The 14,601-nt window shown below is 43.7% G+C and overlaps 2 protein-coding genes across 2 annotated transcripts in view; both read left to right on the top strand.

The window, feature by feature from the left end:
* abca12 (ATP-binding cassette, sub-family A (ABC1), member 12) overlaps positions 1-2,143 on the top strand; it is a 47,589-nt gene extending 45,446 nt beyond the window's left edge. The window contains exons 67-71 of the mRNA XM_029839226.1: positions 164-267; positions 450-542; positions 682-787; positions 1,079-1,216; positions 1,450-2,143. Of these exons, the coding sequence (XP_029695086.1) occupies positions 164-267; positions 450-542; positions 682-787; positions 1,079-1,216; positions 1,450-1,554 (546 nt within the window). The 3' untranslated portion in view covers positions 1,555-2,143. The remainder of the gene's footprint in view (positions 1-163; positions 268-449; positions 543-681; positions 788-1,078; positions 1,217-1,449) is intronic.
* A 282-nt stretch (positions 2,144-2,425) lies between these two features.
* On the top strand, positions 2,426-13,620 carry bard1 (BRCA1 associated RING domain 1). Its single transcript, XM_003962005.3, has 11 exons — positions 2,426-2,648; positions 3,691-3,747; positions 3,829-3,977; positions 4,357-5,393; positions 5,662-5,742; positions 6,563-6,735; positions 8,302-8,419; positions 8,494-8,623; positions 9,174-9,266; positions 12,213-12,310; positions 13,130-13,620. Exons 1-11 carry the CDS (start codon positions 2,557-2,559, stop codon positions 13,475-13,477), a joined length of 2,376 nt encoding a protein of 791 aa, XP_003962054.2. The 5' UTR covers positions 2,426-2,556; the 3' UTR covers positions 13,478-13,620.
* Positions 13,621-14,601: the final 981 nt, after the last annotated feature.

Genomic DNA, 14,601 nt, shown 5'->3' on the forward strand with positions numbered 1-14,601 from the left:
GTTCCCTCTGCCCATTTATTCTCATCACCGCCTGTATGCACCTCACACTGTTGCGACACTGCCTTCGCTGGTTAACTCCTTATTTTCTCTCAATGTGTCATCTCGATTTGAACCTTGTCCTCCTCTTTTCTCTCATTCTCCTGCCATCTTTCTGCTTCTACAGGATGAACCAAGTTCGGGCATGGACCCTCGGACCAAGCGTCACCTGTGGAAAATCATTTCTGAAGAAGTGAAAGGAAAATGTGCTGTTGTACTCACCTCTCACAGGTAAGGGCCTCATGCATGTGCCCTTCTTTACCCTGTCATGGTTTAGTCAGGTAAATTATATATGGTGCGATGTAGAATATACAGAAATTACTGTTGTTTTTTGACTGACAGCTGCCGTGGCTAATTACCACGCGCTTTAAAGGCTTCTCATGTGACCCTTTATCTTTCTGTCCACATCTCAGCATGGAAGAGTGCGAGGCGCTGTGCAGCCGTCTCGCCATCATGGTGAAAGGACAGTTCAGATGTCTGGGCTCCCTGCAGCACATTAAGAGCAGGTTTGTGACCTCTGCTCATCCTTCTCTCCATTGCCCACCCACACCCTTTGTGTCAACCCCCCACACACACACACACACACTCACACACACAGGCACCTCGGGGACCTCTGGATGGTCATGTGTAAAATCACTTTTGCAGGTTTGGCAGTGGGTTCACTGTGAAGATGTACTTGGCTGAGGCTTCCTGCAACACAGATGCAATCACTGTCTTCATGCAGCACAGGTTCCCCAGCACTTACCTCAAGGTGAGCCCTGAGAGCTATCCAGAGTACCGTAGTTATTCTTTGTGCAGAAGTGCTTAAAGGATTATTTAGATCTTACAATAAATCTAAATGACACACGCATCTACAATAAATAGTACATTTTTTTACAAAAATGTCAATGGACAAATCAGCTATTCCTCCCAGGTATTTGCTTTAATTACATATGAATTCTGTTTATAATTTAAATATTTATTTTAAACAATTGACAATGTTATACTCTGAGCTCATTTCCTGTTTTAAACCTTTGCCTGTGCTTTCTTCTCCAATAAACAGGACCAGCATTCCAGTATGGTAGAGTACCACGTACCAGTTGCTCCAGGAGGGGTGGCTGATATCTTCGACCAGCTGGAGTCCAATAAGACTACTCTGATGATCAAACACTTCTCTGTGAGCCAGACCACCCTGGACGAGGTGAGGAAACGAAACAGGACGTACACAGAAAGATGAAGAGAGATGGACAGTGCCGGGGTTTGGTAGATAGAAATGAGGAAGCCAAATATACAGGACAGGAGATGAGAAGAGAGAGGGGAGGGGTAGTGAAAGATTCTACAGACACAGATAATCAAGGGGTGTCAGCTTTATTAAAAATTATGGAGCCCAATGAAAAATATTTAACTAGTGTTATTCTTCCTGAAAATCTACAGGTATTTATCAACTTTGCCATGGAAAGTGCGGACATGGAGAACGTACCAACTCACAGTGGAGATGACACTGGTGACCCTCGCTGCTTAAAGGAAGTAGATGCATAGAGATCACTGCCATGTTTTCGCTGTCATTTTTTCTAGGTTCACTCCGTCATGAAGTACAGTATCCATTTATAGCGAATCTATTCCTAATTAGAAAACAATATCCACTTAAATAAAATTTAATTTAGAAATTATTTTTGGAAGGACTTGGTCACATGAAGATTTTCCTTATATGTTTTTTCATGTTAAAATCAGCTGCTTTTCTGTATTTGCACAGTTAGAAAAGGGAGAATGCTAATAGAGTCTTTCTTGCCAAACCAGCAAATCATTTATACATCAATTAATTCACTGCATATCACAGTTTTTCTCTCCATTAGCAGGGCACTTTATTACAGGAATAATGCAGTATATAAATAACTTTTTCTCTTTCGGATAATTTTTTTAATTTATGTTACTGTAAATCATCAACACTAAATATATGGGTAAACGTTTTAAACTTAAAGATAAATAAAGTGAATTAGCCAAAAGAAAATATTTATGCTCTAATGTCCTCTATGTGCTGTGCACCCTTTCTTTACTTTGTTTCAGATGTCTGGAATATATCTAACCTTTTTAATAATTCTAAATAAACGCATCAACAATCTTGATCTGAGTTGTGTTTCTGTTTTGGTTTATTTTTTCGGCCCCTTTCTACTTAATATTGTGTTGCAGTGGGTTACCTCAGCCATCTATTGTAGATAGCAGAATCACAGAGCTGTTAAACACAATTAATCAATTAAATTTGCCACTGCTGCATAAAGGCTACCTAGCAAAAATATTTTAGTTAGCTTAAACTACATGAATGGATAGAAGAATGAAGGAATGAATAAAAACTCTAAACACCTAAAGAATATTTTATAGGTACTTTATTGTGGTCCAAATTATGCAACAAGGCGTCGCCCCTTAAGTTCGTCATCGCTCTGCGACTTCCGGAAGTCTTCTGGCGGGAGATGTAAATTTCCCGGAATTGAGTTTGAGTTTAAGGTCGAAACGGGGAGAAAAACAATAAATATAATCCTGAAAATCATGGACGCCTATGTCAACGAACAGACAAGTGACTGGAAAAACACCAAGGAAGCCGTTGCGAATTTCCGACGATTGCTGCTTTGCTCTAAATGGTAAGTCAGCATTAAGCGAATCAACACATTAAACATATTGAAAACGTTTAGAATCCAGCTATGTCATTAGCCTAAATGCATTTCTTTTGACCCGGGGAACAAATGCAACCTTGATTCTCCGTTCACTGTCTTGTGAAACACATCGAGGGATTATACATACCGAAAGATTCAGTTCGAGTCGGGTATCAACAAACCTCTGCTACAAACCAGTATGAAAGTGTGTCATATAGTGTGGTATTATTACACACCGCTGCCATACAGTAAAACCAGATAAAAACAAGTTACGTGGCTGATGAGAGTTTACGGATAATTATAATAATTTTCTGGCGTTTTCTGTGGAGCAGCGTCTACATAAAGAACATGTTTCTGGTTCTGTGTGCCAAGATGAACCGTTGATCTCGTCCCAACACAAGTTTACCAAGATCATTTTAGGGATATCTTAGAAACCATTGAAGAGCTGTTTTGTTGAGTCATTTTGGTCACAGCTGCTAAAACTGCTTCAGGTTAAATGCAATTAGAAATCTTATACTAATAACAATAGAATTTTATTTGTGATGCATATTATGTTTTTAGCAAAATGTCCCAAATGGCTCTAAAATAGTCAAAGAAAGGTTGAAAACTGTTATCAAAGGTTGAAAACTGTGGTTGTTGGTGGAGCGAAGTGAGCGTGTTGAGTTCTGGAGAGTGTGAAGTTCTTTAAGGTACCAGGGGCGTTGCCATGGTTGCGCTGCTACGGGAGGAGGGAGACTGTATTTGATCCAGGCAGAGCCAGTGTTGTGAGCCAAGAATGGGTGTGATGTGTTCAGATTTACGTACTCTCAGCAGGATCCTAGCAGCACTGTTACGATTATGTTGTAATGCCTGAATTCACTTCTGGATTTTATTTTAAAGCGGTTTCATCCCTCATCTGGGAGGTTGTAAACTGAGGAAGCATTTTGGATAAAAAGAAACCTCAGACTCTGAGAAACAAGCTAAATTCACAAATTTTCACCACTCCAAGTGGACATGACTTATTCTGAATATTGTTTTACCTTTTTTCCAGCTCAGAATTAATGAAAGAACCTGTGTGTCTGGGAATGTGCGAGCATGTGCTGTGCAGGTAATGTAGAATGTGCACACATCCCATGTGTCCATCTTTAGTGTCCCACCCAGCAATCTAATGTAAATGTGTGTTGATTAGATCCTGTGCTGGCCCCCAAGCAGGAGATGGCTGTGTGGTGTGCCACCGTCCTGCATGGGTCAAGGACATACAAATCAACAGGCAGCTAAGCAGCATCATCCAAGTTTTCTCTAATTTGGAATCTCTGCTCAAACCCACTGAGCAGCCAGGTAACAGCAGCTTTCCTCTCATGTAGAACCAAAAGAACATACTTAGAAAGTTTCCTCATTTATCTCATTTGGCCACATTCCTTGTTTATCAGGTTGGCCAAAAAGTAACTCAGTTGGTCTTTCTGTCTAATCTTTGGTCGACTGCTGATTTATTGTCTTAATTACCCATCAACATTCTGTTCCGATAAAGTAATTCTGTGATGCAGTCCACCACACAAAGTTCATTTTTATTTAAAAAGATGGAACTTTTAACAAACAGCAACTTTCTAAGCTACTGAGTTTGTTGGTTTGTCTTGATTTGAACCAAAAATAGAATATTTATTATCACATTATTCCATGTTTGTTGGTAAACCTCATTTAACTTAATGTATTTTTGCAGATTGCTCTCCAGATAACACTAAAGCAGAACCCGAGCACTCTGTCTTTAAACAAAAGAAAAACCTTAAGATCTGGTTCAGCCCCCGCAGTCGTAAGGTACGCTGTCTGGTGGAGACACCCTCAGAGGTCACTTCACCAGAAAGTGGATCTAAGAGAGGGGCGGGACCAGCAATGTCGGCCAACAATTCCGCTCAACCTGGGGACATGTCGATTTTCAATTTCACCTCATCTTCTCAAGATTCGGGCTCATCGTCCTCTCCAAATTCCAAAAACAAAAGCAGCAACAAGAAGAGGTCAGCTAAGAAAAATGCTTCTAGCAGGGATATGGTGCAATGTGCCAGCAGGTCCAGACGAAAGCCGACCAAGGAGACGATGAAAAAGAATAAGTTGGAGGCCATAAACCAACGATGGGGCATTACAGGGGAGACAGATTCTCCAAATAAGAAGGGACAAGCCTGTGTTGAAGGTGTGAGGAGGTCCACTAAGAGGGTTTCCTTCTTAAGCCCTGTTGTCACATCTGATGATCCTCAGCTGGAGGTACCACAGGCCAGTAATAATGACCACAGGCCTGACACAGACACCGTGCAGGGGAATCTCTCAGAAAACAACTCAGTCCTGAATGAGCAAACACAGTCTAGTCAGAATATTTCACCAAGTGTTATCAGGAGTGAGGCACCATCTGTCATTTGCCCCAGCTTTGGTGATAGTCCGGCCAAGCGCGACTACGTTTCTCCCTTAAAGCGTCCCTCAGAAACATGCAAAGCCGATGGCAAAGTCACCACATTAGAGAGCACTCCAAAAAGGCCCAGGGTCTCACCAGCCAGGGGGAGAAAATCACAGATCTCTCCCACCGTACTCAACCCGCCTTCTTCAGCTAGTCCAGGGTGTGATAAGAAGAAAATCTATTCTGGACGGCAGCAATGCCAAAGCCCACCTGTCCATAGGTCTCCATTGTCCCAGCGGTCAGCATCAGGAAGTCCTGCAGTTTTAAAGAGGAATCACAAGGGAGAGACGCCTCTGCACATCGCTTCAATAAAGGTACGAAACAGTCGGGCTATTGCCGTGTCAGTCAGAACCCCTCCACTCCGCCTCTGGAACACACAGATGATCTGACTATTATGTTGGAGTCCTTGGAGAATTATCTTCCTCACAGTAATCCTTGCAAACATAATTGTAATCCCCCTCTGCATCCCTGACACGGTAATCGATGACCCACTGCGTCATTTAATTGATAAACACAGGGCCTTTCTTTCCCTGGGATCAGCTGCTGTTTCTGATGTGCGTTGTTTTGCTGTCGCTCTTTCAGGGGGATGCCGAGGCTGTGAAGGAGCTGTTGGACCAGGGGGCCGACCCCAACATGAAGGATAACGCTGGGTGGACACCTCTGGTAATACTGAAACAAGGACTGGCAGGGCAAAAGCTTTATTTAAGTAGAGCCACGTACTATTTATTGGGCCCTCTCCTCCATTAAACAAGCAAACGCAGCCATGCTGTGTCATGATGATACATAGATGTTGTTTCCTGTTTCTATTATGTGAGTTTTGGTCCCTGTTTGCCTCTTCGTCTGGTCTGAGCTTAAGGTTAAAGCTCTTTAGCATTAAGATGCGCCAAACAGGCTCTTGTAAAACAAGAGACCACTGTGGAGTTCAGAGAAACAGGTGAAACGGTTTATAATCCGGTGAGCTCATTACTGAGAGGTTTATTATGCATGCGGATGTGTGCTGAACTACGGAGTCCTCTGTTGTTGCAGGTCTTTGTTCCTCTGGGAGTGAATGGGAAATGCTGCATTATGGGGGAACCTGTCATCTGGACACTCCTCCGGAAGACGAGCCTTAGAATGAGCTTCGATTGATTATTGCTGGGATTAAACCCGCTAAAAAGAAAGCTTTTGGGTTTTTAATTAAATAAAGCTATTTGCATTTTGTAAGTCTAAATTTTCACAACGTCAGAACAAAAAGGTTTTAACTACATTTTATTTATTGAGCGTCTTGGCTTTACAAAGCATGGTACAACTGAGCCAAAATGCAAATAAATAAATTTGGTGAATAAATCACATACATAATAAAGGTAAATAAATTTAACTTTTTAAAACTCTCACTTCCAAAGGTGTCAGATGAATAAAGAAATATCGTTTAGAAATCAAAGACGGTGAAAGGTTTAAATCCAAACTTTGGGTGAGTCAGGAGTGTTGGTGTTCTTTGTTCCAGCATGAAGCGTGTAACCTGGGACACCTGGGGGTGGTGGAGGTGCTGGTGTCTGGGGGAGCCCTGCTGAACACGCCTGGCTACGAGAACGACTCTCCCCTTCACGATGCAGTTCGGAATGGACAGCTTGCCATCGCCCAACTGTTGTTGCAGCTCGGCGCCTCAGCGAACGTACTGTGAGTCCTTTCATTTGTTCTAAATCATGTGATCTCTTGTGCTTGCTTTAACCTGCGCCGATGGTGGTTTTTCAGTTTTTGTGGTTCTGGAACTGCACCTTGCATCGCACTCGCACTCAGGTTCTTCTTCTTTCTGTCATCAATCACCAAATATGCAGTTAATATAACAAGTTAGTTAAATACAGGTAGAAATCAATCAGCAGATCCTACTTGCTTCCTCATTCCATAATGCTGGACGGGTGTTTGTGGATGCAGGGAGGGTAAGTAGCACATGTCTTACAGGTCTGCAAGGAGGAAAAAAGTAGAAATTTAAGCAGAAGACTGTGTGAAACTGCCAACTGGGCCCCGGGGGTGTGAGAGTGGAGAGTGGAGCGTGGAGTATAAACTGTCCGGAGAGGTCAAAGGTGACTGGAAAGGTGCTGCGTGTCCAGTGTAAGCATCACCGGTGGATTCATGGTTTCTGCGTCGGATATTACTCAGTAATGTTTGGTGAATTAGGTGCACGTGGTTCTTCTGACTTAAAGTTGAACTCATTTCTCCACTTTTCCCGAGGCCAAAGTTGGAGACACAGTCTTCGTCAGCGGTGGGCTGCAGCAGCCCGGCTGATTCGACCATCAGGAGCGACTGGTGGATTATTTAAGAGGGAAATGAATTTAATGAACCTTTTTGATTAAAAATGTATTCAGGCCTCACACACTGCCTCATCAGATACTCAGAGGTGCTGCTGAGTGGACATCATTTAAAACTTCTGTCAACTCCACTTTCTTTTATTTATTGAGTTGACCCCATAAAACCCTGATGTATAGTACCTTTTGACTATTATATTTTAGGTTGCGTTCAAATTAATGTAAAAACTTTATTGAGTAGATGTTTTATGGACAAACTAGTGGCTTCTGCCCTGAATGTTTTATTGTTCTTATTTTACATCCTCAGATTTAATGGAAACATTTGTTCTGTTCTCAGATAAAATAAGATGGCTTACAGCAGTTATTGTTCTCACTTGCAGCTGAAACCAGCCGAGTGTGTGTGTGTGAGGTATATTTTATATTTGTTTGTGGGTTTTTTTGGCTTCAGGGGAATGAATCCAAATTAAATATTTTATGGACCAGTGGACCTATTAATTGTCCCCCAGGTGTTATCTTTGCTGACGCCTCATCTTTTTCAGACGACCTGCTGGGCTTGTTGCTTCTCCACGTCTCTTCTCCTCCACGTTCTTGTGCTTTTCCTTTCATCGCTTTGCTTTTCCCTCAAGGTGACCCGTGCCTGGGTTCCTGCGGCCCCTTCGTATACACTCTAAATGTTTCTTACCAGCCAGCAGATTGTAACAGTGTAAAAAGTCTCAAAAACAAACCCTCACTGGGCAAAGAGTGATTTTTTTTAAAACTTTTGATATTAATTGAATCTTTTACAATATTCTCATGTTATTAATAAAATCTTTAATCGTGCTCATTTGAGTCGCTTAATGTATCTCTTAATAGATCTCCATGCTTTTATTTGGCTATAGCTTTGTTTGCATGCCTATACTGTGAAAAGCTTGGCAGACTCTATCTTTACTCTTCTTCACAGTAATCTCTACGGAAAGCGGCCTGCAGATTATGCTGCCAGCCTCGAGATGCGGGAGATTTTCCAGAATGCCTCAGATGGAATGGCAACATCTCTGAGTCCCTCGGCCAGTCTCTCTGTGGTACGCACGCACACACTGCAGCCATTTTATAGTTTTGTGTTTGTTCATTTTCAGCATTTGATGGTTTTTCTCAGGTGAGTGGGAGTGTGAGGAGGGAAGAAATAGTGCTCTTGGCCACTAGGTTGTCGCAGCCCGAGCAGCAGCAGCTGGTCAGACTGGGGAAGCTGCTGGGAGGGAGAGTGGCTGACACCTTTTCTGCCTCAGGTAGGTTCAAGTGTTTCTGTAATATTAAAAACATCTCCCAGCTGGGACTTTGACACCCCATTTTATGGCTGCCTGAGACACGGAAATCCAGAATAACCACTGTTGCCAGTCAGTTCAGCGCCGCCGTCACTGATCTGCTTGTTCAATGTCAAACGCTCCAGTAGGCAATCAGTCATCGTTTGGATGCTCTGCTCAGGAGAAAGATGTATTGAACTGGCAAATTGCAAGCTCAGCCGCCCAAAGTCTCTCCAGTCTGGTCTCCACATGTGGAGGGAGCCAGTCGAGCACCAGAGTGCAAAAGGGATCCAAATCATTGCTCAAATAATGGTCAAAGGGATTAATGAAAGCTTTCTGCACCCCTGCACCATCTGAATGGAGGGATGAAAGCAGCCTCCCTCGCGCAACATGTGAACCTGATTCCAGTGTCCATTTCTTAGTTTGCTGTACATTCTTTTCAAAACCAATCTAAGACGATGTAATAATCATTGTAATAGAGTCACAGATATGTTCCCCTGCTGTCTGTCTTCATCCACGTCTTTGCTTCTTCCAGTGAGCCACATTGTGGTGCCTGAAGGACAAATGTGCACCACCCTCTCCACCCTCTCGGGTCTGCTTGCTGGCTGCTGGGTTGTCAAACACAGCTGTGAGTAAGCTATTTTAAGATGATGTGCTAAACATGTTTGGAACCTGACTAACTCCCTGCTGCTGCGATGCCAGAGTAGGTTTAATTTAAATGTCCTCAAGGTAAATCCATTTGGGGAGTCTGTTTAATAAAACACACTCTATGCAGCTATTAAGCTGCAGAGCAAAATGTCTTATCAATGTGGATATGAAAGGAGTAAAATACATCTATTATTAATAAACTATACCGACCTTCAGGTTGGTTTTCATTAAATAAAAATATCTGACAGTTTAGATTAAAGTCACAGCTGTGGTGGGGAAAAATAAGACACATCACAATTTGTTTTTGATCAGATTCAGATCTCGTTTATCCGCCTCATTATCACCAAGAAACTCTGGGGTCCAGCAGAGGGACTTCAACATGACAAAGAAAGAGAGTTAAATCCAGCTAGATTTTGGCCTCTGCTCTGACACCCAGCCTCATTGGAGAAGACCTGTGGTTTATTTCTCAAATATCAAGGTGTTAAACATTCTTACTTTTACTATTTAAATGAAGCATTCAGTCTTGTTTTACATCTTTATGATTTGACATGAGCCCTAATAATAACATCCAATTCTGGCAGCGTTTGCTCAGAGGTTTTTTATTAAATCCTTGCATCTTATTTCAAAAGCAAATTATGAAGCCTCGACGTCAGCTGAGTCATAAGTTTATATTTCATCTTCTCTATCAGGAAATCACATGCGCTCTTCTCATAACCTGAGTATTATTCGTTCTTTGCTGTGATAAAAGGAGTTTCTGACAAGTCAAACAAGGACGTTCCTGTTTACTGTGCACATAAGTCTCCTCACAGACTCCCACCACAACATCGCTGTCAGTCTGAACTGTTGGCATTTACATCTGCTTGGTTACTTCCTTTCAAACGTTGTGTGTTTAGCAAGTTTTGAAATCTTCTCTTGCTTATGAATGCGTGCTAACATCAGGTTCGTGTTATTGTTTCATGGTTTGATATCACAGGAGATGGTGGACTGAGCCAGTCCTGTCCACGGCTCTGAATGAATCCAGAAAGATTAAGTGAAAGGAGTGTAAATGCACAAATGTGTACCCCTAAGTGTCTGGTCTGGGCTCAGTACGTCATGTGTTTGCAGGAAATTGCATTTATATCGATGAATATTCCCAGTGTTCTTGGTCGAAGAGAACTGCAGAAAATTCAACTGGACTTCTTGAAGTTTTTTGCATGTATGTTCATCAGAAAGGATTTGCATTCTTGTACATCCCCATCCCCACATGCGATCGATTCTAGCATTCTGACAAGCAGGATAAATAAATACCTTTGTGTTCCTGGCCTCGGCACAGGGAGGAGGATTTAATGGAAGCTTCTATGGGGCTTTTATCATGAAAGGGCTCGTGAAGCTCTTTCCTGTCTCTTATCCAATACAGGATCCACTACGCCAAACAGAGATATGCATAACCTTTTTTTATATGTGCATGGACCTGTCATTCCATATATTCCAAGTGCTGCTCAGTTGGGATTTATATGTATGATTCAGCTCTTGTCCTTCTTTTCAGGCTGAGCACTTTACTTATCTCCCTCGTGACAATAACTGCTCGTTGCTGCCTGTGCTGGTTTTGTGTGTGCGAAGGCATTGAGAGCTCTCTGTCACCTGCCTCCATGTACCATCACTGTCAGTCGGACCAAGGTTGTGCTTCCCACCCAGTCAAGAATATCAGCTTTACCTCACCTTTCCCATCTAACCTTTCATTCATATGGCGACTGCATTTGGAATCTGTTACTTCAGATGAAACTGCACATTTCTGCTTAAGCTTTCTTTCTTCTCTAACTTGTGTTGATAAATCTTTGTGAACTCTAGCCTCTGCCGCAACTACAAATACGAATATTTCTTTTACAACTATCCGGTTGGACCCGATGACCTGCTGGAACAGGAGTTCTACTCGCGGGCTGCTGCTTCGCTGTCGGGTCACCTTTGCGTGCCTGAGCAGTTTTATTCATCCTGTGTGAGGCTAACTTTTTTAGAATGCCATCGATCAAAAATCCATCGCACCCTTCCCACTCACCTTCTCAGAAGCAGCACAGACTTGCAGTCTAATGGAGGGTTTCTCTTCAGCCAGCTCTTCACTCAGTCACTGTCTGGAGAAGGAAGGCGCCTGCTATTTTCTTTGTGAGGTGTTTTGGAACATAAATAAGAAGCATGCTAATGAGTCCTCAGTGCTGAGTGTTATCGCCACCACAGTTAACCCTGGTATCTCCTCTCTTCTGTCATCAATCCAATGGCAGAGCCCTCCTGAATGAAAGCTTTAATTAGCCAGCCATGAAGCCAAATGTACCGGAATGAAATGCATCCCAGCCTATCCCCTCCCCCGAGCGGGTTTGTGTGTAATTGATGATTTTTGTGGTAGAAACGTGACACACTGAGCAAAACTATGAAGCAAACTTTGTGGTGAAGATTTCTTCAAGTAGAGTATGATCAATTCAGACGGATTTGCCTTTGTCAAACCCCAAAATACCACATTTAGTCATGAAAATGGCAGCAGAGCAGCTCTGTGATCCCCCATTCAGTAGCTTTGGCTCACTGTCCCCTACTGTATACTGCTCTACTTTTTTCAAACTTCTGTCTGAGATGCTTTATTAAAGTAGAATAAAAGACTTTCCCTTCACTCGTTCTGAGAGGCTGCACGCTGTTCGCAGCACACAGACGCTGTCTGACGCTGCAGAACCTCACTAGATGGGAGGGGATAAGGACCCTACGCTCTCATACTGCATAAGCTGGAGATGCTTAAAACAAGGGTTGCATCATTAACGCCATCACGCTGTGGGCATCCTTATCTGTCAACAGCCGCCACGTTGGCAATCTCTACACTCGTGACAAAACAGACACGAGTTCTGTCACACTCCTTCTTGTCAACATAATTGGCTGTTCTTCCATTTTTTCCATCTTTGTTTGCTGGCAGGGGTGAAGACGTGTCTGCAGGCAGGAAAGTGGATGCCTGAAGCGGAGCACGAGGCAGGAGAGGGCCCGCAGCGCAGCCGCATCAACAGATGCAGCCTGGTAAATGAAGCACAGTCACCTGAAGTAGATGAGCAAACGTGTCCAGACTGGGAACTGTGTTGGGGAGAGCTCGCCCGTGTCCTGCACATGTGACCTGTGCTTTCTAAGGAAGGAACTTAAGCGCAGCGTTTATGAAATTTTGCATGTCTTGTATGAGGGCGGAGACAATGAACTATGAAGCTAAATGCAGAACTGTGAGCTGCACCTGTTCCAGGCAAAGCCAAGGATGCAGAGTAGAGAGTTTAAAATGAAGACATTAACGTCCCGCTGTCTCCGAATGCATATTGGAACACCCGGCACTATCAGGACCTTGTGGGGGCTCATATCTGCTCACGTTCAACCATCAGAAAGAGCCAGAGAAGAATAAGACCCTGAACAGTCAACATATGCACTGACTAAGGTGTCATTGCTGAGAATAACCTGCTAGAAATCAGGGTGCATCATGGGTGGGTGCCCTAAAGAATCTCCAGTGGGGGGGGGGGCAATGACAGGTGTTACAACCTGCCGCCTCTCTTTGACGGTGTGAAGGGATGAGTCTCGCTGATGGTGTATCTCTGATCATAAGCAGGCAGGAGTCACAAAGAGCTGAACACGAGGCGCCGTCACAGACAGGCTGACTAATAACGAAGGGATATGGAGAATATGAACATTGAATTATTCAGTCTTTCTCATAACAGGGAGGCTTAATTCCTTCTGCCGCAGCTCTCACAAAGACGTTTGATGTTGATGTTTTGAGCCGAGTGACATTTCAGAGGCGCGAGCAAGTTGGGAAAGGTCTTATTAGTTTTTTTATTTTTTTAATGATTCGTCTTTCTGCAGCTGCCGCCGCTCTTCGACGGCTGCTTCTTCTTCCTCCTCGGGTCTTTTAAGTCGCCATCCAAAGACGAGCTCGCCAGGCTCCTCAGGGAGGGAGGAGGTCAGCTCCTGAGCCGACGGCCCAAGCCCGACAGCGACGTGACGCAGACGGTGAGCGCGGCCGCCTACCACGCGCCGCCGGGCTCCGACCAGGCCCTGTGCACTCAGTACGTGGTCTTCGACCCGCGGGGGCGTCACAGGCCGGCAGTGGGGAGACGGGGGAAGGTGTGGTCGGCTCCATCCACATGGATCATCGACTGCATCGCAGCCTTCTCCCTCCTTCCTGTGCCGGACCCTCAAACTCTCGACTAAACCCAATTTTATCATCTTCAGAATCACTGAAAACAAAGTCAACAGAAATGTAAACAAATCAACGATGTGTCAATTATCATCATGGGCCAACTTTGAAATTAAAATTCTGTTCCTTATCAGTGACGAGGAGCTTCTCTCTCTCTCTTCGGCAGGACATGAGTCTTTATTTCACATCATGTTAGGACGGAGGCAGAATGGCTGCAGGACAAGTTCATCTGTTTCCTCAAGTCTGGATCATATGCAGCTTTTAACATGGCGTCATATGTAAACAGCAGCTTATTAGCCCACAGAAGGGTTAAGAGAGGTCACACTGTTCAGATTCAGATTTAAGAACTTAAAAAGGGACATGTTTCCATTCTCTCGCTTCTCCAGGTTCAGAACTTTCTGGCTCTTACCTCAGCGACCTGCTCTTTCAGTCAAATCCCAAAAGAACCCCGAGGCCAGAGGGATACATATACAATCCCCCAACCATGTCCTGAATCTGCCCTGGATTCTGCTCCCAGCTTCAAATCCTGCAAAATTCAGTGATCACTCATCCCTAAACAGACATCCTGGTCGTGAGCAGAGGAGCAAAAAAACCCTTCACCATAAACTGTAAACGGTATAAAAACCATTTAGCTAATTGGAACCAAACAAAAGCCACGCTACAGAAACAAGAGAAGAACTAACCAGGGCAGCTAATTGCACTGTCAACTACACTGGTCTGAGGAGCGAGTGCTTCAGGAGGTCTTCTGCTGGCCTTCCCCCAAGATTCCATTTTCAGCGGGATTAGTGAGGGATGCACCTAATTGCTATTGATTGCTATGTGCTGCATAAAATTGCTTCCCTTTTCTTGTCCACGACGGGAGGTTGGAGAAGGCAATTAGCGGCGTGGACGAGATAGAAGTCCGACGTGTAATGAAATAGAAAGGAGGAATGAACCTGGGAGTAATGTCCTTGAACCGGCTGAGCTCCACAAAATCGTTTTCCTTGTTGTTGTTCTCTTTCACAGCCTCTAGTCAAGAAATCATTTATTTATTTTTATAATCGATATTCAGGGGGGTGTCCTTGTGGCTTTCTTCCATCTTCCCAGGATTCCACTGAACTTTCCCTCCCAGAATTCCACAGAAATGATGTTTGTTTTC

This window comes from Takifugu rubripes, chromosome 1 (assembly GCF_901000725.2).
Source record: "Takifugu rubripes chromosome 1, fTakRub1.2, whole genome shotgun sequence".
In the NCBI taxonomy this organism is placed as follows: Eukaryota; Metazoa; Chordata; class Actinopteri; order Tetraodontiformes; family Tetraodontidae; genus Takifugu; species Takifugu rubripes.

Coding starts and splice junctions, on each gene's coding strand:
- bard1 (XM_003962005.3), top strand. CDS start 2,557: ATGGACGCCTATGTCAACGAACAGACAAGTGACTGGAAAAACACCAAG. Junction 2,649..3,690: donor TTGCTGCTTTGCTCTAAATG/GTAAGTCAGCAT, acceptor CCTTTTTTCCAG/CTCAGAATTAATGAAAGAAC. Junction 12,311..13,129: donor GCATCAACAGATGCAGCCTG/GTAAATGAAGCA, acceptor GTCTTTCTGCAG/CTGCCGCCGCTCTTCGACGG.